This window comes from Callorhinchus milii, unplaced genomic scaffold (genome assembly GCF_018977255.1).
Source record: "Callorhinchus milii isolate IMCB2004 unplaced genomic scaffold, IMCB_Cmil_1.0 Scaffold5, whole genome shotgun sequence".
In the NCBI taxonomy this organism is placed as follows: domain Eukaryota; kingdom Metazoa; phylum Chordata; class Chondrichthyes; order Chimaeriformes; family Callorhinchidae; genus Callorhinchus; species Callorhinchus milii.
In genome coordinates, this window is record NW_024704746.1 from 60,698,648 (window position 1) to 60,725,812 (window position 27,165).

At 40.8% G+C, this 27,165-nt stretch overlaps 1 protein-coding gene across 5 annotated transcripts in view; it reads left to right on the forward strand.

The window, feature by feature from the left end:
* Nucleotides 1-27,165, forward strand: part of LOC103177010 (voltage-dependent calcium channel subunit alpha-2/delta-1) — a 418,878-nt gene that overhangs the window by 262,693 nt on the left and 129,020 nt on the right. For all 5 annotated transcript variants that reach the window (XM_007890933.2, XM_007890935.2, XM_007890934.2 and 2 more), the window contains 3 exons: nucleotides 11,819-11,888; nucleotides 20,037-20,087; nucleotides 20,456-20,555. In XM_007890933.2, the coding sequence (XP_007889124.1) occupies nucleotides 11,819-11,888; nucleotides 20,037-20,087; nucleotides 20,456-20,555 (221 nt within the window). The remainder of the gene's footprint in view (nucleotides 1-11,818; nucleotides 11,889-20,036; nucleotides 20,088-20,455; nucleotides 20,556-27,165) is intronic.

Below are 27,165 nucleotides of genomic sequence, written 5' to 3' on the forward strand. Positions count from 1 at the left end.
AAACATTGTCAGGTTGCTAATGTTGGTTCTCATTGTGTGGCGTGTTTACAATTGAGATTGAGAGGGGATCTAATAGAGACATTTAAGATTATGAAAGGATTCAATGAGATGGATATTCACAGCCTGTTTCCATTTGTTGGCAAGTACAAACATAAATATATGATCGCTTGCAACAATTATAATAAGTTTCCCAGGCAAGGTGAAACCTTAGGCAAGTTTCCTTACTCCACATGCCTCTGTTTACCCAACAGTAAACAGGAACCAGGTTGTTAGTTGATTGGTGTATCACTTTCCAGTGATCCCTTCAGAAAAAATAATAGTAATAATAATTTAGTAACTCAATCCATAACTGTTTGTGGGACACTGCTGTGTGCAATTGGTTGCCGTGTTTCTCCCTCAAAATATACAGTCAATTCACTTTACAGTGTATTCTGTAAAACACTGAGATGTCTCAATGACATGATAAAGTTCCTCCTAATTTCCCAATTAGATCTGTTACTGGTTATCACATAATTTATCGCATTTTCAATAACTTTACAGTATATTCTGAAGCGCTTTGAGACGTCTCAAAGACATGATAAAGCGCCAGGATTATTATTATTATTAATCATGTTCTATAGTTTTGAACTCACCAAGAAATAGAAACAGCCTATCAACATCCACCTTAGGAGTCCAATCGTTTCCCGTGGTTCTGCACTATTCTGAGCTTGTAACACAGTGGCATTAACTCTGATTACACTGTGGGGAGATTTCATCATCGCCATCAAAAACATACAGTCCACTGCACAAGTGCAAGAAGCTCATGCAATGGGCAGTTTTGAAATTGTGAAATTCAATTTCATTTTCTGCTCAATGGAGCCCTCTGTGACCTCTGAAGAACGTAAAGGGCAGGCCAGTCATATACTGTGTGCAGCTTTGGGTTGTTCAGGCAGCTTGAGAGCTAAACCAGAAATGGTGGCCGTCACCAACAGAGGTACCTGCCTGTCCTTGGCTGCCGCTGAAGGTAAGCACAGTGTCCTGTCACATAGATCTAATGTAACAGCGTTCCTGAAACCAAACTGTCTCCCAGCTTTGAGCACGAATTTCAGCCTCGGTCATAGCCAAGGCCATACGTCTCAAACAGAAGCGAATGTGAAACAAACTGTGCCCAGGGTTTTTTCAGGTTTACAACACAAGCACTTCAATGCATTCAGCTCAACAATGCCAACCGTAATTGCTTTGATACCCTGAGCTTTGAAAGATACAGTGTGCAATCTGGAATGAACTGGAAATATCTTGAAAAGGCTTTTGGTTGGGAAGGAGCTTTGTGTCTTGTCAGATTGTTAGAATTTGTCATTCACTGTCAGTGATGTTGTGGAACATTGCTGTGGACAAATTGACTGTTGTGTTCGCCTCAAAATACAAAGTTGCTTGAATTTACAGTAAATCCTGTGAAGCGCTATGAGACGACTTCCTGATTGGAAAGGCAGTATATCAAATGCAAGGATTATTATTGTTAAAACAAAACGCAAAATACTGCAGTTCCTCGAAATCTGAAACAACAACAACAACAAGATTGCATTTATAGAGCGCCTTTCACGTCGGGAGGAAGTCCCAAGGCACTGGACAGTTGGGTCGGGACCCGTGCAGGGGGGAAATGGTCAGGGTGAGGGGAGGGAAGGGAGGGAGCGAGATGGGGAGGGAAGGGAGGGAGCGAGGAGGGGGTAGAGAGTCAAAAGTGGGAGCTGAAGGCACGGTTGAAGAGAAACCAAAACAGATGTCACTTCGAACACTCAGCAGGTCAGGCAGCATCTATGGAGAAAGGAAAGTGAGTCAATGTTTCGGGTCCACGACCCTTCGTCAGAACTGGCACATGCTGTAAGGGAAAGGCTCTTAAGGGCTAACAGAAAGAGGGGGGAGGCAGGGTAAGGAAGGCAAAGGAGAAAATGGGGTAAAGGACAGGGGGTGATGGGTTAAAGAGGTGTTAATGATGCAAAACAAAGGGGGAGGATTACAACAAAAGGTGACCGTAGGCACGGTCAAAGAGCAAGGTCTTCAGATGTGACCTGAAAATGGGGAAGGAGGGTGCAAGGTGGAAGATTGTTCCAGAACACTAAGGTTAGATCACGATCTTCAGCTCAGCCCTCAGTATCTCTTATGTTTCTTGGTTTCTTTGTTGAATAATTTTATTTTATTCTCCACATACAGCCCATGCCTGAGTATGCTTTGATACATGATACTGTTTGCACAGCAACATTAATAGTTGTGGCAATCATTACTGCAGGCTTATTTGAAACATAATCTGCAGTTGTTCATTGGAAAATGTAGAATCTATTCTAAAAGGATTATCATTCAGTGGTTTGGCTGAAGTGCAGATTGCCATTGCACAGCGAGTCTCTGTTTGCTTCAAGATGCTGTTCCAAGATTAGTTAAATGACCCATTACTGGGACTGAAGTAATTTGGCAATGTTTTAACAGAAGGTGTCGTTGGGTGTTATGAGGTGGATTTGTGCCCGCGATTCCTCACTAACAGCACTGAGGCCCAGTAATGATTCCTGATTTTTGTGCCTTCAGGTGAGGTGCTGAATGAAAGCCAGCTGCCTTCCTGCTGGTTGGGAGAACAGATGAGCTTTTGAGACACCCAGAGCTAATCGTGTTTTCTCTACTGACCAGGCTTCAGAATCGAGCTTGCAATTGCAGGGAGCGCACCCCCAAGTCAGGAAGAGTGATAGACATGATAGAGAAGCAGAAAAATGAAACAATAATAAATTGGTCACCTCGATCCACGACTGTTTGTGGGACACTGCTGTGAGCAATTGGCTGCTGCACTTCGCCCACAAATATACAGTCAATTCACTTTACAGTATATTCTGTGAATCGCTTTGAGACGTCTAGAAGACGTGAAAAGCGCGATATCAAATGCAAGGATTATTATTAGTAGTAGTAAGAAAGCCACAGATATAACTAGCATTAAAACTTCAATTAATATGCACGCTGTATTGATACAGAATTTCTCTTTGATACTTCATCTGAAAAGCCACACTGGTGTTGTCAACCAGGCCTAGAATGACCAACTACAACAACAACAACTTGCATTTATTTAGCGCTACTCACGCAGGGTAGCGTCCCAGAGCACTTAGTGACTAGTGACTGTCCTCCTTGGGATGGAGGTAAGTGGGGGTCTCCATGGAGCTGAATTAGTTTCAAGGTGATGTGCTTGGCAAAGGACTGTCAGAAATGACTCAGTCCTCTGTGGTGGCCTTGGTAGTTCAGGTTTTGAGCCAGGCAGGTCCACAGCACAAGTCCCCAAGCCTTGGCTCTCAGCAGCGTGTACCTGATACTCTCCAGAATTAGGTAAGCATTGTGTATCTCTCCAGGGAGCCAGTGCACACGTTCTGTTCCAGACAGAGGGAACTTTCCAAGTGTCTGTGGCATACATGGAACTGGATTGGATGTTTGCTTTGGTTACGGGTTTCCGAATAGAATAGATTTCCGGTTGACCAGAAAAACAGTCCTGGAATCACTCAGAACTGCTTTAATTTACCTGCAGTCCCACTTGTGAAAAAAAATGTTAATCGTAAAGTGAAAAAGCATAGAATCATAGAATCATACAACATAGAAAGAGGCAATTCAGCCCATTGTGTCTGTGACGGCTCCGAAAAGAGCAATCCAACTTAATCCCACTGACCTACTTTCTCTCCGTAGCCCTGCAATCCTGTCCTCTCCGAATACCCATCTACTTCTCTCTTAAAAATTGTTATTGAATTGGCTTCCACTGCCCTTTCAGGTAATGCATTCCAGATCCGAACAACTCGCTGGGTGAAAAATGTTTCCTCACCTCCCCTCTGTTTCTTTTAACAACTAACTTAAATCGGTGTCCTCGGGTTACTGACCCACATGCCAGTGGAAACAGTTTTTTCCGATTCAACCTATCAAATCCTCTCATGATCTTGAAAACCTCTATTAAATCCCCTCTTAATCTTCTCTGCTCTAGGGAGTATAATCCTAGTTTCACTAACCTCTCCTCGTAACTAAGGTCCTTCATTCCTGGTGCCATCCTGGTAAACCTCCTTTGGATCCTCTCCAATACCCTAACATCTTTTGTAAAGTGCAGTGCCCGGAACTCCAACTGAGGCCTAACCAGCATTTTTATAAATATTCAACATAAGCTCCTGACTTTTGAATTCTATGCCCCTATTTATAAAACCTAGTATCCCATATGCTTTTTTAACAGCTTTATCTACCTGTCCTACCACCTTCAGAGATTTGCTTATGTGGACTCCCAGGTCTCCCTGTTCATTTGCCCCCTTTAAGATTGTACCATCAGCTTATCCTGCCTCTCCTCATTCTTCCTACCAAAATGCAACACTTCGTATTTCTCCACATTAAACTTCACCTGCCCATGCTTCTGCCCATTTTACCAATCTGTCTAAGTCCTCTTGGAGTCTGGTGCTATCCTCCTCACCATTAACTACTTTTACTAGCTTAGTATCGTCTGCAAATTTGGAAATTGTGCTCCTTGTATCCAGGTCCAGATCATTAATATAGATCAGAAAGAGCAGTGGTCCCAATACTGACCCCTGAGGGACACCACTACACACCTCCCTCCAGTCAGAAAAGCAACCGTTTACTATCACTCTTTGCTTTCTGTCTCCTAGCCAATTCTGGGTCCATGTTGCCACAATCTCTTTAATGGGCTTCTATTTTGTTTATAAGTCTCTTAAGTGACACTTTGTCAAATGCCTTTTGAAAATTTAGACAAACTACGTCTACTGCACTACCTTCATCCACCCTCTCAGCCACTTCATCAAAAAATTCTAGTCATTTGGAACCCATTGGTAAAATGCAGATGTTGTATTGCTGCAGAACAAATTATATTCTGGAACAAGTTTATTTTAGATGCTGAATGCGCCCCAAGACTCTTTCAAAAAGCCTTACACAGGCACGATGGGCCAAATGACTGTAAGATTTTATGATTCTATTCTATAATTCCAAGTCTAGCCACGATGGGAAAGAAGCTCTGTGTTACAGTACTTTTGGGGTAACCTTTTTTTCTAATAGCGAGAAATCTCATTCTAAACACACATAATTAAAGTACGTTTAACCTACTACTGTGCAGAGTACCACCCCCTTCTGTGTTTGTTCCCACACTGACCTAATCGTGCTTTGTAAACAGTGCTAAAAAGAACAATTATTGAGGTGAAAATTGTGGCCTGTGGTATGTTAACAAACACCAGTGCAAATTATCATCAGTGATAATTACAATTTAAAACCATGTCCAACCTTTGGAAAATTCTTAAATCCAGTTTTAATGTGGCACAGATTAGTTGGGATGAATGTCCTGTTTCCTTGCCGTATGAAACCTGTGGTGTGTAACTGTGTGAATTAAGAAGCTGCTTTTCCCGCAGTTGCCGTGAGGATCTTGTCTTGGGGCTGGGGTGCGGTCGGCTTTCATGGTTTCTTCACCGGACAGTGGCCTAAAAATAATTGTTCAACTTTTAAAAAAAAAAGGAGTTAAAAAGCCGTTCTAAAAGCTAGAATTGAAAACAATATTGTTCCGTATCATTAAGTTTGAAGAGGGCAGCAATTCTGTGCTGAAAAGGCTGGAGGGGAAATCATTCTGCAGAAGGTGTTCAGCCTGGACCAGTTGTTAAGTACTGGATAAGAAGGATTGCAAATTATCGAATCAGGAGCTGCAATTTTTTCTCAAATAGCGTCTCTTGATTTGGATGTGTATGGCAAAGCTCTTATGGCGACAATAATTGTGAGGGTGGGGCGTGCAGTGGAAGTTGACCGGTCAGTCTCTCAGCCACTCAGCAAGGAGGGAAGAAGGGGAGTTTAAAGGTGAAGAAAAGGATTGTAATGGGTAAATTCAGGATACATACCAGAAAGTTTTTCTTTTTCTCAGAGGGCAAATAATGCCTAAGAACAGGTTATTACAAAAAATATTACAAAAAAAATAATTATAGTAATTCGGTCACTCAGTCCACGACTGTTTGTGAGACACTGATGTGCGCAATTGGCTGCTGTGTTTCGCTCACAAAATATTGTAATTGTATTTCATTGTATTGTAATACACTTTACAGTATATTCTGTGAAGCGCTTTGAGACATCTCAATCACATGATTAAGACGCTGCATCAAATGCAAGGATTATTATTGCCCCAAAATGTCAAACTGCTTCACAGTTAATTATTGTTAAGTATAATGACTGTGTATTTGTAGGAAAAACACCCCCTGCCTGGCCTTTTCCAGCAGCATTCCTTTAAGTGGAAAGAAATATTCAGTATTTAAAGAAAACACCATCTCCAATAATTGTTCTAAAGTTTTGAAGAATAAAATGAAACATAAGATCGAAACTCAAGGTAATTATCATTTTTATGTTTTTTTGATAGGAAAGGGGACGCAGGTGTTTCATCTCGTCGCTTCATTCTTTTTGAGCCCTTTAGTTTAATTCTTCCCCAGGGCTACTGTCTGAGTGGCTAACTGAAAGGTCTTCAAATCGGACAGGGATCATGTGAAATGCAGCATATACTTCAGAGAGGAATAATACTCCCATATGTATCTGTAGTATAGCTCAGGCCTGGGGCTTCGGTAAAGCTGTGATAGATGGTGTGTAGCTTCTGGTCCTTTGGTGATCTTCTGTTCACTGCTTCTGAGTAGATTTGATTTATAACCTGGGGAATGAATGTTATTGCCTCCAATCCCCTCACCATTGTGCCATTTGTATTTCAATGTCACTGTACTCCAATGTGCAACACATCTGAGCAAGGTCTGAAGGCATTGAATGAATTCAGAAATAGACAAGGGATTTGATGAAGGGAAACTGATCTGTACTTCATCATCCTGTGCCTACATATAAAATCTCCCTTTAACTGAAAGCTGCTCAATCCGTCTTTTCACTCAATTGACACGGGTCTAAAATGCGATTTGGACCAATACTTCATGGACTAACATATTTAAATGCATTCATGTGTTCTTAATTATGAAGTTAGCCACTGAAAAGATTTTAGAGAATGACCTGTAATCGCCCACAATCACATCACTTTGCAGTCTATCTTGTGAAGCGCCTTGTGATGTCTCGATGACATGATAAGGGGCTATATCAAATGTAAGGATTGTTGTTATTATTTTATCCATTTCATTGGGTGGTGTATTAATCATATCTGGCTGGTATTTCACTCACTGGCCTCCCCTCCTTATCTACGTTAAAAGACCTCAAGATTTGTGTCTTTGACCACATTTTCCGTCAGCTTTCCCTTTCCAGCTCCCACCTTACATTTACATTACACCTTTCACATCAGCAGGACGTTCCATTAGCACTTCACACGATTTACTGTAAAATTACTGAATTTGAGCATGAATACAGAGCACAAAGAAAAAAAGGCAACATGCACTGGGAAAGAGTCTTAGTTCATCTGACTCACGTGATTTTAATGCATTGATTAGATTCTTGAACATGTTAAGAGCAGAAGAGTTACTATCTCAAACCCAGTGTGTGATATTTTATTTTCCCAGAAGAAGCAGCAGGAATCTGGATAGTTACTTTGTGCAGAGATCAGATGCAAATTAGCCCTAGAAAGAGTGTTTGTTTGTTAGTGCAATGCTTTAGGTGATTATAATTCCAGAATTCAGGTTGAAGTGAATGGAATGGCAGGACTCAAATTTAATACAATCTGACAAACAGAAACTTCTTTATTAAAATAAAATTGAATGTGAGAATGACAGCAAATACTAACTTTAACATTGCAGGTTCAACACATGTTTTCATTTCAAAGCACTAAAATGCATTATATATTTTAATGTAATCTAACCTTTTCCCCTCAGGCTCAAATTAATCATATTTCCCTGCTTAGATCAAAAACATTTTTGCAGTTATGTTCACAATGTGTTTTAAACATAGTGAAAACTTTTTCTAGAATTTTTTTCAGCAATGATTGGATTTACTGGAGACAGGAGACAAGTTGTACGGATTGAGCAGAATTGAACAGACCTCAAGAAACTAACTGTCTGTTCACTGAGGTCTGTACATTAGACAGACTGCTACTGTAACTTAGAATATATTAGAATACATTAGAACATACAGCACAGAAACAGGCCATTTGATCCAACTGGTCTGTGCCGGTGTTTGTGATCTACATGAACCTCCTCCTGCCCTTCCTCAACTAAGCCTTGAAGCATAACCTTCTAACTTGAGTTAACATAGGGTCTGTAATTTTAGCCTGTGGAGGGGCCTGCCTTTTCTTTATAAACTCTTAATCTGTCTTTTGACTCGAGCACTAAACAACTGAACAAAGAGTCATAGTGTACCAGATAACTGTTTTCTCTGTTGCCCACTGACTCGCATCGGCTAAGCTTGCTGCAGCATTAAGTGGACGTTGTCAGTCAGTATGCAATGGAATCGAGATTGCTGCCCACTGCTCTCCGAAAGCAATTCAGCATTGAGCGAATAAATTATAGTGTCTTCACACTGCACATATTAGTACAAATAGATTGCTTTGCTTTTGGCAGGGATTTTGTTGGCAGAAAATCAGTGTGAACGGGAAGCATACTCGGGCAACGGGAAGCATACTGTTGAACACTGGAGCCAGTGGTCTTGGGAGCAGTTGAGGGAAGGGGTGGTGTGCAGGCGGGTGGAGGGAATCATCTGTCTCTCTTTATTATCAAAGAAGAATGTTGTGTTTATTAAAGCAAACCACAGGAAGCCAAGCTTGATTGAACCCAGGCTGCATAAAAGTGCATGAAATGGATTATTTAGAGTGAGTCTATGTTAAAATACTGCATGTAATTGAGAGAAGCTGAGTGAATAGGTAGAGTCTAGAGGAGGCTGAACGTGCTATACTTAGACTGCTCTGGCCTTGTGCGGCACTAAAACCGAGCCCTACTCCACAGGGACAACATGTCAGGCACGCTTTGCGTGAACCTGATGCTCTGTCTGCAAATTCCTTCCTATTGGGTTCTTTTACTCAACACGATTTCCATTGTGTCATAGTTGTTTGATGAATCAGAGATAGTGGTGCCTGTCAGCCTCGATCTGTCAGTTAAGGAGTGAGTCAGGGATGAAAAGAAGAGCCCCCGCAAAAAAAAGCCTGGATGTTGATAATGTGAACTAAAATGTAACAGAGGCTCGGCAAGTCAAACAGCATTGAAAGAGAATGATAGGTTCATATTTTGGGTCTGACTAACAAGCCAAGGATTGGGAAGGAAGGTGGCGGGGGCATCGATTGCACTTTAGAAATGGAATTTGATGGAAGATCTGTGCAATTCCTAGGGGTACAGCTGTGCTGAAAGCCCATTTCTGATTGTATAAGAAAGATGTATGTGCTACAGCATTCATTCTCTCAGTGAATAAGGAATGCAGTGAAATGTCAGCGCTCACCAAAAGGGACACAAGATTTAACAGATTTCAATCGGGAAAGAGTGGGCTGAGGTAAATGTTTCTGCATGTGTTCTGTGAGCTGAAGACGAGCCGTTGCCTGGCAACCATCTTTAGGGTGAAAATAGTGACCTACAACGTACCCATTATCATCAGTGATAATTTCCTCATCCAGATTTATCTGCGTTCTCACAATAAAAAAAATCAAATCTAAGGATTATTATAATTATCGTGTTGTTGATTAATTCAGTCTATGTGGTCGTTCGATAATTAAAAATGATACACTTACAATATAACTTGCGTCGATACAGTCACTTTCACGTCGGGAGCACAGCTCTCTGTGGAGGCTGGGTGGGTAAGATGACTAAAAGTGCGGTCAAAGAGGTGAGTCTTGAGATGGGCTTTGAAAGTGGGGAGGGAGGAGCCGAGTCCAGGATAGCGTTCCAGAAAGTGGGAGGGCAGGGGTGCGGGGTGCAGGGTGGCTGAAAACTTGGTTGCCAAATGTGTTCTGCAAAGGTGACCATCACCCACCCACCTCTCCATCCCCTTCATTCCATAACAATGGCCCCCTACCAGCCTGTCCACTCCCTCCACTCAGCGGGCTTCGGCCTGCTTCACGTCGCTCACTTTGCCCGCTCCACCATTGGCGGGCGGGCCTTCAGCCTCTCTGCCCCCACCCTCTGGAACTCCATCCCACAGTCCCACCACATCACTCCCTCCCTTGACCTCCTTGAAGACCTTCCTCTTCAACCGCGCCTTCGGTCACCCTCCTACCCATACCCTCTCCGCTCTCCGCCCCTCCTGATCCCAACCACCAGCTCAGGTGCGGATCCCTGACTGTGCAGCGCTTTGGGACGTCCTCCTGACATGAAAGGCGCGACACAGATGTAATTTGTTGTTGCTGTTAGGCCCAAAGCTAGTCACAACTCTGTCGGATTTATCGGCTGAGGTTTGCAGGGTGTTTGCTTAACTCAACACAACAAATCAAATCAGTAAATCATATCCACGCAACGAGTCCAAAGCCCATCCCTGCTTCAGGTCCAACCATTGTGACACAATTGAGGGGTGTGGGCGCAGGTAAGGGAACCCATTGCCAAACTTCAGTTATTGACTGTCTTGACTGCTACTTGAGCACATTTATCAAGAATATCATAATTATCACCAGTGAGCTGTCTGCTCCCTTTAATATTCCTCTTTTTCAAGTCTATCTAATTCCCTTTTAAAGGAATTTTATGGATTCTGCCCTTAGGTAGTTTGAGCATTGACACCGGCCGTTCTGGGTTGATGCGAAATAGATCACAGTAATTTATTCAGTCATTAAAACAAATATCAAGACTCATTACCGAGCAAAGAGGAGTTTATTGAATTTGTGCTTTGTGCCACCAAAGAGATCTCCAGCAGCTTTACTAGCTCTGCTACAGAGAAGAGAGAAAGAGAGAGAGAGAGGACAGACAGACATGCCAAGCAGAAAATAAGCATTCATGATGTTTTCCCCCAAATTACCATAGAACTTTACAATACAGAAGACCATTCTGATCATCATCATAATCATAATAATAATAATCCTTGCATTTGATATAGCGCTTTGCACTTCTTCTAGACGTCTCAAAGCACTTCACAGAATGTACTGTAAAGTGAATTGACTGTATATTTGTGGGAGAAATGTGGCAGCAAATTGTGCACAGCAGTGTCCCACAAACAGTCGGGGATTGAAGTGATCAATTTATTATTGTTTAATTTTTGAGGGATTATTATCATTCATGTGCTGACTCCGAAATAGCAATTGTGTTGAGTAAAAGAACCCAATAGGAAGAAATTTGCTGATAGAATATCAGAATACAACTACAAAATACACAGTCGCTACACTTTACAGTATTTCCTGAGATGTCCTTCCGATGTGAAAGGCGCTATATCAAATGCAAGGATTCCTATTATTATTGATCTATCTGTTTTCTAATAGATTTCAAATCATTAATACAGTAGATAAACTGTTTCCCATCCATTAGAGACACTAAATTTCTTCCTTTTGTGTAAAGTTTTCTTTGTCTATTAGCCATATGGAGCCTTGACTCTGAGATTTGAAAGGAGCCCCTTTACCATCTGTTTTTTCTGCTCTCCCAGTCACGCACCCACCTTCCCACCCCATCCTCATCTCCCTAGTTACTTCTCTCGAATACATGTGCAAATGGTGCAAATGGTTCATACATGTAAAATGGTGATCAGCACAATGGTTTAATTCAACCCAATCTAATGTACCTTGGACATGATGGGCAATATAACAATGCAGGTTGTTGTGGTTGTAGAGAAGCATGGGTAAAGGGATTAGAAGGGATGAAGGCTTGTGTGGAGTATAAACTGCGGCACAGACTAGCAGGGCCGAATGGCCTGTTTCCGTGCTATAATGTTGTGTATAACTATGTAATCAGTGCTTCGTATCACATCTGTTCTCTGCTTTATTTTCCAGCCTCTCCATGGGTGGATCTGACAAAAACTTCCAACAGGATTGACTTGTATGATGTTCGGAGGAGACCATGGTAAGTGTAGTCCTTGTACTATTTCTTGTGGTGTTATGTTGGTGCCTTTTACTATGGCCAAGTTAATGGATAGACATGGCCGGAAAGGAAGAGTGATTATAAAACACTATCATTTGCACTCTGTGATGGAGCTGTGTGTTTATGTTGCTTTGAAAATTCTTTTCCTTTCGAAGCCCCGCATCGGAACTTTAAAATCACAGTCCAGACTAACACTCCAATATCTGGGTACTCTGCATTGTCAGAGGTGCCGTTCTTCAGATGAGATGTTAAACCAAGGTCCGACTACCTGTTCAGATAGATATTACAGTTCCTGTGATACTATCTAGCCCAGATAAAATCGATTGACCAATTTGTGGCTGTTTGTGGGACAGCTATATCAATTGCAAGGATTATTATTATAGCTGTGAGCAAATAGCTGCTGAAATCATCCACGCAAAGTATACATTACTGTGAAAGTGTGAAGTGTTTTAAGATGTTCTCCTCCTGTGAAAGATGCTATATCAAATCCAAGGATTATTCAATCTATACTTAATCGTTAATCCTTAAGAGAGTCTTACCATAAATTATCTCTTTTCACTAAAAAAAATTAAATAACAACAACAATCTTTTGTGACACAAATATTTCAAGATTCTACAATAAAGCCATAATTCACCTTGGTATTGTTTTTATTTGGGGTTAATATATATTGAATGGTGGAATATTCTGAGAGTTTGGGGTTCAGGTGCATCTATACAGGGTGACCATGTTCTAACATGGTTGGTTTGAGTCCGTAAACTCAGACCCCATGTTATAATAATAAAGATAATAATAATTAATCTTACACGTGTTATAGCTCCTTTCAATTTGAGAGGACATTTGAAAGCTCTTTGCGGGATTTTTGATCGTGCTTATGGTCTCCTCTCCCCTCCCCCGGCTCGTTGTCAGTCTCCGCCACTGTCAAGGCCTCCGGGGCACTACCCCGTATGCAGGGCGCTATATAAATGCATGTTGTTGTTGCAGGTGTGGGAACGCACAAAAAAAAAGATTTTTGCCAGGCGGTAGAAAAGGAAAACAAAAAAAATCAAAAATTGGAAATGAACAATAACAGAAAGACAGAAAAGTGAACAGAATTCACTGCCTTCAGTTATACAATATAAGATTTGTATGGGTGAGATTATTTCAGTCTGCAAGTATTAGCAGTCTCATTAGTACATTGCAGGCACAATAGTATTTCATTAGTGTCACTCAAATATAATGAGAATGCAGTTGTGTTATGTGGGGCTCCGAGCTTTCCATAACACTGTTAATGGTGTCATTGCATAAACCTCTGGTCATTTCTCAACAACACTCCCATGGATTTTTTTTGTTACAAAAACAGTGTAGTTTTGTATTTGAGCAGACAGTATGCTCATGCAATTTTTTTTTAAAAATCTAGGGCAAAATTTTTCCCCTGGTTAGATTTTACTGTGCAGAGTGTTCAAGCTCTCCAGAGTTCCTACCTGCTGTGCAAACAGTCATTTTTAATTATAGCATTTCTGACATTTGTAATGTTTGTTTATTTGATGGCATCTCCTGCCTCAAAACTGTTTAGAAATGCTACATGATTATTATTTTTGCCGCAACACATCTAGAAATTGGAATGCTCAACCAGGGGTTCAGCTTGACTGACTACGGCGAGGGATGCACAATATTTGGTTGTGCACATCACCGACACGGTGAAGGGAGGAGAGGTGGTGGATAGCATTAGAATGCTGAGTGGCTTAAGCTGTTCATTGGATTTCTTTTCAATAATGATAAACCGTGAATTTGACGTCTCCAAGCGCTTCACAGAATATACTGTAAAGTGAATTAACTGTGTCTATTGTGGGCGAAATGTGATCAGTTATATAATTAAAAGCACCTTTGTGGGTTTGCACATGTTTAACCCAACTTACAAATTATGCAGTGAAGATGGCATTATGCTCTGTGAAGAGAATTAGTCTAACAATCATCAAATGCACATAATAATGAAATCACAGTGCTATCTCTATTTTTGCACTGGTATGTTCTCAAGGGATTGATTTATGTTACCTTTCAATGGCCCTGTTATTCTATTTGAATTTAATTATATGCACTATCGTAATGTAACGCAGATTTTGACGGATAGGATGGGTGAGAGGGCTGAGCACTGACCTGCAATAGATATTGACCTCATTTGCAAACAATTCAATTAAATACCTATAACCTCAAGGTAGGCAGTGCCTTATACTGTAGTTAGTCACATAGAAGCAAGTGCCATCAGTCTGATTTTTATTAGAATATTTATAAGTGGAAAATATATTCCTGGCTATACCCTCTCTCCTGTGGATTAAATTCCTAAGAGGTAAATGGAACGTAATGAAATGTGGACTCATTTTCTGTTGCAGACAATAGGGGAGGAATTCCTCCTGGGTCCTGATTTATTCTATTTGTGTAGAGCGTTCAGAATTTGACAAATTCTTGAAAACAACTAATTAATTTTAAAAACTGCAAAAAAACGGCTTCCAAGTTAATACTCAATTTGACAAATTCTGCTCTAAATTATGTTAAACTAGACCCAGGTGGAATTTCTACCCCAGATATTTGTACTGTAAATGTTCAACTTTTACAGAAATATAGCCTTTTTCAGCACACAAGGAAGGAATTCAGCCCATCGAGTCCTTGTTGCTGGGCCCTGTTTATCTAAGTTTCCCTTTCTATGTTTACTCCACTTATATAATTATGTATTTATGCATGAGAGATACACAATAAAAATAAATGTTGCAAAGCACTTTGTAAAATATAATTGATTAGAAGTGAAAGTGATTTTTAAAATATCTATGTATATGCAAATAAGGCAGCTAATTTGCACCGGTAATATCCCATAAATAGCAAAGTGCTGAATAATAATATATATTTGATACAATGCCTTATCATGTCGTCAAAAAGTCTCAAAGCACTTCCCAAGATATATTGTACAGTGTAGTGATTGTGTATTTGCAGATGAATGCAGCAGATAGTTTGGGCCACAGCACTGTCTTACAGACAACAACAACAAAATTACATTTGTATACAGACATGAAGTGAATACCAATTTTATTTGGGTGACTGTTGGCGTGGACACTAGGAGAAACCAGGAGAAACTTCCTTCTTTTTTTTGAGTTGTGCATGGGATCTTCAATGTCCACCATCTGCTCATCTGCTCGATAGCTCCATAGGAACTGTCTAGACCCGGGTCCATAAGAGCTGTCTACCTCCATAGAACGGCACCTCTGACATTGCAGCACACCCCCACCACTGCATTGGAGGGTCAGCCTTGTCTAGGAGCTCAAAGTCCTGGTTGTGAGACATGGGACGAGAACCCACAACCTTCATTGGCTTCAGGAACAAGCGCTCTGGGACTCTACCCTGCGTGAGGGGTGCAAATTGTTGTTGTTGGACAATTTATTTGAATTTGGATGTAAATTTGGTTAAGAAAGGGAATGTAAACCAGGGTAATTGAGTGGGGTGGGGGGTGGGGGTAAGTCTATTGGTTTACTTTCAATCTGGAGGAATCACTGTGTAAAATCAACAGCTCCAGGTACTAGTTTAGCAAGTCATTAACCAGTCAGATAAGTGAGGAATTTTAAAATGCTTTGATTGAAGTTTTCAGGATTTTGAGCTAAAACAAAACAGACTGCTATAAGGAAGAGACAGTTTATAATCAAATTACGGAATTCTTGCCACAGACTATTATAAACCAAAGAAACCTAGAATGCTAGGAAGTGCTGAAATATTTCATATTTGAGGATCTAATCATGGTTAAGAATTTTGACTAACAGTTTTTTTTCATATTTATTATTGCCTCAAGGGATGTTTTGATCTAATCTGAATTCAAAGCTGCAATATAATGCACGAGACTAAAATATCAGGCTGGCTGATGGTGCCGTGAGTTATTCAACAGCCTTGGTGTTTCTGTTTAACTCGTGCAATTATAAAGCAACATTCAATAGTGATTTCACAGGTTCCAATGGACATGCTGGATGTGGGGTGAATGCTGTGTTCCTTGTAAGTGTAGACATTCTGTAGTTAAAAATACTTGTGTGGTTTCACAGCCTTTGGTGTTGATTTCGGGTTACAAGCCAACAGTGCAGTTAATGGGATTCCAGGCAATTAGACAGAACATTTTAACAAATTAAGTCAGAGTGTCCTCTCTCTACTATTTAATAATATTAACAATTTCCCCTGTTGGTGAATCCCTCCAATATCACTACATTTGGTGAAATGAGCGGCTAATTCTCATCTCACAGAATTAATAGTTGTAGACTGTAAACTCATCTTCAGATTCTCCATAATTATTGAGCTCATTCTATTCAAAGTTAAGAAGGGCTTCCTAAGTGTTTTTTTGTTTTATGTCAGGACAGTTAATGCTGCCTCTGTGCTGCATTTCCTGGTTTAACACAAGCAGCATTTAAACATTGGCGTACAAGTTGCGATATTTGCAAAACACATTTTGGTGCATTAAGTTGCAATATCCAATTTGCAATTTCAAAAATTCATTTGCTTCTTGTGAAATGGAAATCATAATTGACGCAACAAATTTAGTTTGCTCATTAGATCTTAAATTAGATCTTAATGATCCAACTGGTTAGCACACCGCATTCAGATCAGTGGTGCCTGAGCCTTAAGATCTATTGAATAAAAATGTAATGTTTTTTCTTCCATCCCTATATCTGCACAACGTTCCTTTGAAATGTTTCCTTCCAACTCATTTTCCTTTCTCTCCCAACTTATCTCCCCTTGCAACTGGCAGCTTCTTTCACCTACAACAGCACCCACAACATTAGATTTTCCTTTTGGTACTGGTGTGTTGAAAATCTTTGCCAATTTAAAGGGCACCATGTACTATTTCAAACACAATAATGTCTTGCCTACATGGTCTTCATTTGCACCTTCATTTGGAACTTTATTGCTGCCCCAGAACTCATTCGTTCTGAATCAGAGATGCTTTAATCTCAAGTACATAGTGTTGCTCTTCTATTGCAATAAAAAATAAGGATGTCTGAAGTCAAGGCAAAAGCTCCAGGCAGCAAAGTCTTCACTGCTTGTGTGTTTTGTACTGTGCAATATTAAATCAGGTGAAAGTATGAGGCCAGCAGGGAATCCACCATCAGATTAAAAATCACAATGAGTTAGAGGCACTCAATAGGAATCTTCTCCCTTGTGGCCCAGTTATTGTTTTGTTCAGGGCTTTGAAATCGCTTCCAGATTTACATTTTAAAACTCAGTTACATTACCTCTGCTGTGTGTTGTGTTAACACATGGCATTTAGGGAGAGATGGTGCTTTGTTGTGCAGCTTTGTGCAACTTCGAGCCATTTGCATGTTGTGGGATTGATTTTTGTGCGAATTTTTGATAAGAAATGAGTGCACCACCTTGACAATGACTTGCCGGAATGCCACTCCCACCCAACTCATTCTATTTTCGAAACTGGTTTCCTTTGAGTCAAAGTGATGTTCCCCATGTATTTCCAGATCCGGGGTTAATGAGTCTCCATTCAGGTGTTTTAGTTAAGAAATCCATAAAAAAGAAATAAATTGTTCAGCAGGAATTGTTGGTGATAGCACACTAGCGCTGAATATTGGCAGTAATTGTGATGGTTCCGTAGGATTATTTCACTTTGGTCCAGAAGTTAAAAGCATTCGACGATGGTTTGTGAGGTTTGCTCCAGTTCTTGTTCACTGAGGTTCATTTGGGGTAAATAGTGTTACAAACATGCATCTACCATCGTAGTTACAAGCTAATCCCTTAACTCCTCAGAGGCATCTCAAGGGTGAGAATAAGTGGATTTAACATTGGTGTTAAATCTGCTACTTCTCTAAAATCAAATAGCCCTCTGGAAATGGACAAAGTCCAAATTTTGTGCACATGTTTGCTCTGTGAGATTTTCAATGCAAGTTAATCTAAGCTTTCCTCTCCTCTTTTTATATAAAAGCAATTCAACATTTACCTAAGCGCCTTTCATGTCAAATCAAGGTCTAAAGTAATTTAAATAAAAAAACTTACATTTGTTAAATTGTAAATTTCGCTCACAAAATATACAATCAATTCACTTTACAGTATATTCTGTGAAGCGCTTTGAGACGTCTCGAAGACATGATAAGTTGCTATATCAAATGCAAGTATTATTGTTAGATATAATAAATCCTGCAAATTTATGATATTTTGTGAAATGCTTTGAGATGTGTTTCTTACGTGAAAGACACTAAATGAAATGTAAGCATTATTTACTATTTTTTGAATTTTGCCCCTGCCCAATTTTTCACCCACAAAATACACAGTTAATCATCACGTCTCTAAGGAGCTATAAGGATTATTATTATTATTTTCATTTTCCTTTTGTTGCAACAGTATTAGTAGCTGTTAATTCTTAAATCTTGTGAGCTATTTTTCAAATGCAGTAGTAAATGTGATCTGATCTTCAGATAGTTGTTTTAAAAGATTTTCCCAGTTCTCATTAAGTACAATTAAATTAAATTGTTTTTATATTTATCGTTGTAGTTTGCTTTAAGCCATTAAACTGAAAACCCGTTTGTATATGACAGCTTTTTTCTCCCTCATTAATAAAAAATGAGCTCAGGGGTGCTTGCTAATCAAGCGCTGGATTCACTTAAGACTTCTAAATAATTTTGAGAATGTTTTACTTTTGTAACAGATGTCATATTCTGATTAAAATGTATTTTTTGTTAGTTGAATTGAGTTTCTACCAGTGTCCTGGCCAACAATCCCTCAAATAAAATGGATCATGCTAAAAATAAATTTCGCCCACAAAATATAGTCAAGCAATCCACTTTACAGTGTATACTGTGAAGTGCTTTGAGACGTCTCAACGATGTGATAAGACGCAATGTCAAATGCAAGGATTATTATTATGAACTTCATGGTTGTTTGTGGGGCATTCAGGTGTTCAAATTGGTTGCCATGTTTGCCCATAAAATACAGTCACTTCACTTTACAGCATATCTTTTGAAGCAATTTGAGACATTCTCTTGATTTGAACGGTGTTATATTGAGTGGATTTATTATTGTTAGCACATCACATCCTTCACACCATTGAAAGATTAGATAGATTGTGTGAATACATATTCCACTGGTTAAAATGATTAGAGAATATCTTCAGTCTGTCATTACAGAATAAACAACAATAATCCTAAATAATCTACTATGATAATAATAATCCTTGATTTGATATAGCGCCTTATCATGTCTTCGAAACACCTCAAAGCACTTCACAGAATATCAGAATATACTGTAAAGTGAATTGATTGTATATTTGTGGACGAAACGCGGCAGTATTTCACAAATAATTGATAAAGTAGCTTTCATGTCAAGAGGATATTTCGAAGTGTTTCATAGGATTTACTGTAAAGTATAGTGACTGTATTTTTGTGGGCAAATGCGACAGACAATTTCTGCAGAGCAATGTCTGGCAAGCTATCTTGACGTAACTCATCAATTTTATCTGGGGGATTGTTGGCTAGGATGCCAGGAGAGAGCAACTCCCTTCTCTTTTCAAATAGTGCCATGGGATCTTTATGGTCCACCTGAACAAACTGACGGCTCATCCACCCACCTGTTTAATTTCCATAAATCAGTCACGGCTAAAAAATGACATTCTTGACTGAGACATCTTTCAGTGTATTTACTGAATGTAAAGCATGTTTGTAGGGAAAGTTTGACTACCTTGACGCTGATTAGGGCTACAAGTTCTATTGATTTTTTTCAGAATCAAAACAAAAATGAAATTTATTGAATCGTAACTGTAACCAGAGTTTTTGCAGAACCCCTTTTAGAGAAGAGCAATAACTTAAATAACACCTGCTTGAGAATTTAAAATGATAATAAAATTGCTTGGATGAAACCGCTGGTGTTTTTTTTGTGAAATGTCTCCTCGCAAACAAAAAAAATTATAATTTGTTCACTCAATCCACGACTGTTTGTGGGACACTGCTGTTCGTAATTGGCTGCTGTGTTTCGCCCACAAAATATACAGTCAATTCACTTCACAGTATATTCTGTGAAGCACTTTGAGACATCTCAAAGGCGTGATAAGGTGTTATATCAAATGCACGGATTATTATTATAATGTAACGTTAAAGGTTTGATGCTGACTCAATGCTCTTTTCTTGAAGGTACATTCAAGGAGCTGCATCACCTAAGGACATGCTTATCCTTGTGGATGTGTAAGTAATCAATCACCAATAATCACCAGCTAATCCTTCCATGTCCTTGCCCCATCCTACTTCTGCGACCTCCGTCACCTTTGCTCAGCGAAAATCAGCTTACTCCATGTCCCCTATCCTTATCTGCTTCATCATCAGTGGGCAAGCAATCAGCCTCTCTGCCTTCACTATCTGGAACTCCGCACTGGGGTCCCATCAACTCTTTCCCCCTCCCTTTCAAAGTCTGCTGCATGATTCACATGTTTGACCAATCCTCTCAGTGATAAATTGCATTGCATACTCTGTACAATACAAAAGAGTTATTAGAAGAGTGGGTTTCCACTACGGAGAACGAACCGTTTTTCCTCTTCCATTGTTCTGTTTTAAAGGAGTGGAAGTGTCAGTGGACTAACGCTGAAACTCATTCGGACTTCAGTCTCTGAGATGTTGGAAACGCTTTCTGACGATGACTATGTGAACGTGGTTTCTGTGAGTAACGCAATATTCAGATCTGGTTATACGATGGCCTCCAGCTGCAATGGTACTTTCAATTAATTGACTGTCTGAATCAATATTTTTATTGGGTCAAAAAGCAGTGGTTCACAACAGGCTGTACTGGAACTCGCTCCCGGGAAAATACAGCTGATTTATCACACGGGATCCTTGTTCGGAAGCTCCTCAATTAGATTGTGGTCTTCCTACCAGGTGCCCATTACCGTTGAGATGCTCCATTAGTGAATCTGAGTCTCTAATATTGAATCCCATTGGGAACTGATGCTTTTCAATATATTGTCATGTTGGATATAGAAGCATTCTGGACAAAAAGAAATGTTTACAGAAAGGATCTATTGCTCCAGCTTCAAATTCCAAACTGATTTTAGCAGCAATTATCAGATAATTAGGTTGTTTGCAATGTCTTGCTTCTTCAACTCTGATCTTATGCAGTTTCATCAGGTTATTTAACTTTGCGTAGAGAGGATGAATTGAACTCAGAATCAAACCTGAGAGAAGCCAGTGATATTACAGTAATTTATTTCTCCAAGGTTTCAGAAACTGAAGCCTCTATTAGTTTAACAGAAAATATTGGCATTGAACTGAGCCTGGGCGTAATTAATCTTGGGATAGAAATTTCACTGGAGCTTAGGCTTACTTGAAGCCGCACGTCGGGAATTGGAACTGATATAGTCCAGGCTGAAACTCCGATACTATATGTGGGAGTGCTGCATTGTTTGGAGGAGCTGTCTGTTGGATGGTGATACATTAAACCAAGATCCTGTCTGCCCGCTTAGGTGGATAAGAAAGATCCCATGGGGCTGTTTTAAAAGAGAAGGGACTTTTTCCCAGTGTCCCTATAAAATATTCTTTGTGGGACATAGCTGTGTGCAAATTGGCTGCTGTTTGCCTACTGATACACACCTGACTAAAATCCTATGAAGCGCTTTGAGACTTCTCAACATGACAAGGTGCTATATCATATTATTTCTGTAGCATTTTAGAATATCCAGAATTTAACAAATTATTGAATTCAATCTTAACTTTGAAGCAGTTTTTCTGAATTCCGAAAAACAACTTAAAAATTAAAGGCTATGTTTAAGAAATTGCCAATATCTAGATGTTCTGAAATAATAATAATAATCTTTGCATTTGATATAGCGCTTTTCACATCTTCTAAACGTCTCAAAGCGCTTCACAGAACAGACTGTAAAGTGAATTGATTGTATATTTGTGGGCAAAATGTTGCAACATAAATAGAATAAATCTATACCCAGGTGCAATTTCTTCTCATGTGCTGGGTTCCTCTAATAACTTCTTATCTCATTCTCATCTATCTCTTTTTGAATATTCAGCTGGAACACATTGGTCTTTTCCAGATCTTTACATTTCTATTCCTCCTTTTACAAAGTAAATCCAGATTTTGGGACTCATCTCCAAAATTCCCTTTATTTTACATTTTACATATTCGCCGACAAAATATATGTCAATTCAATTAACAGTATATTCTGTAAAGCACCTTTGAGATGTCTCAAGGATGTGATAAGGCACTTTATCAATTACAAGGACTATGATTGTTGTTATCATTTTATTTATTTCTTGCAGACTCTCATTTTCTATAAATCATATGCTGAGAGATTGGGTTATTATATCGAAGACAGATACACAGCCTACAAGTAGTAAGGCTTTACTCTTAATCCTCAGAGGAAGGAAGTGATTTTGCTTGGTTTATTCTAGATTTAGCTCCCAAGTCCAATTTGACATCCTTAGTCAAAAACTAAATAACACTGAGGCCACAGAAGGATTGTTGCAGTCAGACAGCTCATTACAAAGTCTTCCTTTTATCTCAGGTGAGATGCTCCAATGCATTTAAGCTGTCTGATAGCCATGGTGAGAATTCTCAAAAGTGGTGGAACATGACTGGGAAATATAAGTGTTTATTAATGAAACCCACTTGTCAGCTCTCTACCTAACCCCAGTTGGATGCAATACTTTACTTTTTTTGTAAACGCTACCTTAGCTCAAGAAACAGTACAGAAAGGAACAGTTAAATAGCCTTTAATAAATATACTCCAAAAGAAAATCTTTTATTTTGCATGTTATAAAGGTCCCTTTATAATTAGGTAGGATTTTTTCCACAATAAATATTTGCAATTTTCCTATATTTACAATTCCTACAAACTGATATCCGCCAGTGGAGGCTTGTAGCGTATTGGTTAGACCGCTCACCTCGCAGGCGATAGGGCACGGGTTAGATTCCCAAGCAGTGTGAAACCTTAGGCAAGTTGCCTTACTCCACATGCCTCTATTAGCTAGCAGTAAGTAGGAACCCGATTATTAGTCGATTGGCGGATCACTTTCTGGGGTTAATAATCTGTTAAACAAAATAATAATAATGTGGTCACTCATTCCACAACTGTTTATGGAACAGGGCTGTGCGCAATTGGCTGCCCCATTTCGCCCACAAAATATAGTCAATTCTCTTTACAGTGTATTCTGTGAAGCGCTTTGAGATGTCTCAATGACATGATAAGGTGCTATATCAAATGCAAGGATTATATTATATCCAAACAACAGGGGAGGTTTTGTTTTTTTCTTCTGTCCTCTTCTGTTGGCTCGTTAGGTTTAAATCCACAGGTTAAAATAAGTCTTCTACAACAACAACAAGATTCCATTTATAGAGCGCCTTTCACGTCGGGAGGACGTCCCAAGGCGCTGGACAGTTGGGTCAGGACCCAAGCAAGGGGGAAATGGTCAGGGGGAGGGAAGGGAGGGAGTGAGGAGGGGATAGAGAGTCGAGAGGGGAGCTGAAGGCACGGTCAAAGAGAAAGGTCTAGTCCTTTGACCGAGAGGCCATTCATTATGTGTGAATTGGAATAGTGAGATGCAGGCGATGTGACAGTTGGACCTCACAGCTGAATGTGATGCTGTTCTCACATGATGTTCACATATGCTTCATTTCCAGCATTGCACCGTAACCAGGATTGTTTCTCCCTCCCCAAGCTCAGGGATATACTATAAGGCCTAAAACACAGAGCAGTAGGATTATCCAGAAACCTTCCTGGTCTTTTTTTTCCCCCCCTTAGAACCACATCACTTGTGAGCAACCACCCATTGAACCAAATACTGTATGGCAAGATATTGGAGTCCTGTAGCTCAGTGGTTAGAGCACTCGCTTTGCAAGCGAGAGACCTGAGTTCAATTCCAGGCAGAGGGCGAAACCTTGGGCAAGTTTCCTTACTCCACACGCCTAATAATAATCCCTCCAAAAACCCCCAAAAACAATAATAAATTGGTCATTTTTAATCTACGACTGTTTGTGGGACATTGCTGTGCGCAATTGGCTGCCGCGTTCGCCTGCAAATATACAGTCAATTCACTTTACAGTGTGTTCTGTGAAGCGCTTTGGGAAGTCCTCCCGACGTGAAAAGCGCTATATCAAATGCAAGGATTATTATTATTATTATTATTATATCAGGACAAGTGGGCAGAGGTCCAGGATTGTAAAGGGCAAGTTTGCAAGAAACACCAGGAATTGAAAATTGATAATTGGTAATTGCTATATCAAATGCAAGGATTATTATAATTATAAAGTGTCAGCTTAGACCGTCAGTTCAAAGTCACAACTTGGGAACTTGAACCCACAGCCTTCCAACTCAGAGATGAGAATCCTCCTAATGGAGTCAGGCTCTGGCAAGCTAATGGCACAACTGCGTGAATGGCGCTAAATGAATGCAAGTTGCTGTTGCATTGGTGATTTAAATATTGAAAGCTTAAGGGTTTATGGCACGGAAACCATACTTTCTGTGTGGAATGATTGTGGCCGGTATTTCTTCCATGGATATACTGAGGCCCCTTCTTGGTCACGTCTGTGGAAATGTAGCCTGGCCAATGGTGTTGCTACAGAGAGTGCAAACCGTCCTGAAGCACCTCAGTGAGTTGCAGGGTTAATGGCACAGTTTAGTCAGGGTGATCACTGGGGGCCAAATAATTAAATCGGGTTTAGTGTACGGCTCCAGCTTCAGAAAGAGGCTTGAGGAGTACAGTGGTATCAACACCCAGAGCTGGGAATAAAGGGATTGCTGACAGATTTCTGGATGCTAATGAGATAAAGTGGATGGTATGTACAGGCCTTGATACTCATTACCACACATACATATGGGAATGTAATCCTTTACCTCAGTCATTTTTAATACAATTTAACCAGCTTAATACAATTTCTTGACTGGTTGGGATACGGTATATGATCTCACTTTCTCTGATAAGTGTTCCGAGACTCTTGTCAGGCGTGAAGGCCGCTATAAAAATGCAAGTTGTTGTTGACAAACTGGAAGTTGTGCTTCTGCATTGTATTTTACTTTAGTGCTATCCTACCTCTTTGAGCTTCTATAACCCCATTGCCCCGACTGCTCTCTCTACTTAGCTACCACCAGCCTCCACCAGCTGCAGATTATTCAGAACTCTGGAGCTTGTGTCCTCTTCCGCACCAAGCTCCGTGACCTTATCACACTCATCCTCGCCCGGCTTCACTGGCTCCCCATCCCCAGAGGATCGAGTTCAAAATCCTTGTCCTCACCTTCAAAGCCCTCCACGGCCTTGCCCCTTCCCTAACTCTGTGTCCTCCTCCTGTCCGCGCTCTCCGCTCAGTGGACTCTGGCCTGCTCCACGTCCCTTGCCCTGTCTGCCCCACCATTGGCGATCGGGCCTTCAGCCTTTCTGCCCCAACCCATTCCACAGTGCCTTCATCCCATCTCTTGCCTCCTTCAAGGCCCAGCTCAACACCTTCCCCTTTCATTGTGCTTTCGATCACCCTCCTACCCCCACCCTCCCTGCCCTCCATCCCTCCGGATCCCAATGCCCAGTTCGGGTCATATCCTTTACTGACCAGCGCTCTAGGACGACCTCCCAACGTGAATAGCACTATACAAAGGTAATTTGTTGTTGTTCTTGTTGCTGCGCTGCCTACCCCAGCATCAGTAGGCAGTCTTTGAAACATTCTGTCTGCACTCTCTGGAACTCCACCCCAGAGTCCACTGGCTTGGCCCCTCCCTCCCACCTTCAAAACTCACCTTAATTCATATCTTCTCATGACCATCATACTTTCAGCCAATTTCCACCCTCTTTCAGACCCTCTGTAGCTCCAACCCGTCCTCCTAGCTCCCAATCAGCTCTGTGAAGTGCTTTGAGATGTCCGCTGTGAAAGGTATAATAGAAATATAAACTATTACTGTTGTTGTTACTGTCAAACTAGCACTTGCAATGGGTCTTGAAGGAGGCAAGGATGGGGGCAAGGTGGAAGGATTGAGGAGTGGAGTTCCAAAGGGTTGGGGCAGAGTGGTAGAAGCCCGTCCACCAATGGTAGGACAGGTGAGGCGGGGACGTGAAGCAGGCCGGAGCCCGCTGAGCAGAGTGAGTGGGCAGGATGGTAGGGAGTTAGGAGGTTACAGAGATAGGGGGAAGAAAGGCCATGGAGGGCTTTGAAGGTGAGGACCAGGATCTTGAACTGTATCCTCTATGTGATGGGAGGTCAGTGGAGTCGGGTGAAGGTGGGGGTGATAGGGTCGCGGAGCCTGGTGCGGGAGAGGACATGGGCTGCAGAGTTATAGATGATCTGCTGCCTGTGGAGGGAGGAGTTGGGGAGGCCGACAAGTAGGGACTTTATGTAGTCAAGCCTGGATGTTATGAATGCATGTTTGAGGGTTTCTCCAGCCTGCGGTGTAAGACAGTGGTAGAGCCGGGCGATGTTATGGAGGTGGGAGAAGGTAGAGCGGTTCATGGCACGGATGTGGGGTAGAGAGGATAGTTGAGGGTCAAACAAAATGCCAAGGTTTTAGACTGGCTTAGTAAGGTGGAGTGTGCATCCTTGGATAACGCTGTCAATGACCTTAGGTGTGCCAATCAGGAGAGCCTCGCTCTTGTTGATATTCAACTGTAGATAGTTGGCTCTGATCCAGGACTTGATGTCTGATAGACATTCTGTCAGGACAGCAGTGGTCAGAGTTGAGGGTAAAGGCAGAGGGATAGAGTTGGGTGTCATCCGCATACATGTGGAAGTTGACCCCATGTTTGCAGATGATGTCACCAAGAGGGAGCATAAAGATATTGAAAAGGAGGGGACCAAGGATAGAGCCCTAAGTAACCCTGCATGAGACGGTGCAGGGGTGAGACGAATAGCTGTTTGTGGAGATGAAGTAGAGACTGTGTGAGAGGTAGGATCTGAACCAGTCAAGGACACAACCATGAAGGTTGAGATGAGAGGGGAGGTAGTGGAGGAGGATAGAGTGGTCAGTGGTATCGAAGGCAGCAGAGAGGTCAAGGAGGATGAAAAGGCAGAGAGAGCCCTTGTCGCAGATGGACAAAATTAACTCCATGTCTGCGGAAATTGATTAAGGAATAAGATTAAGGAATTAATTACGGAATTGGTCTGTGGAATAAGATTAAGGAAGTAAACAGATATGGATACCCAGTCAGAACTGTTAAGTACTTTGAGACATCCTTCCGATATGAAAGGCGCCATATAAATGTAAATTTGTCATCTACTATAAAGAATTCATCCTGACATCTGAACTAATCAACGTTAGTTCCTAGCCTCCATGCATTTCATCCT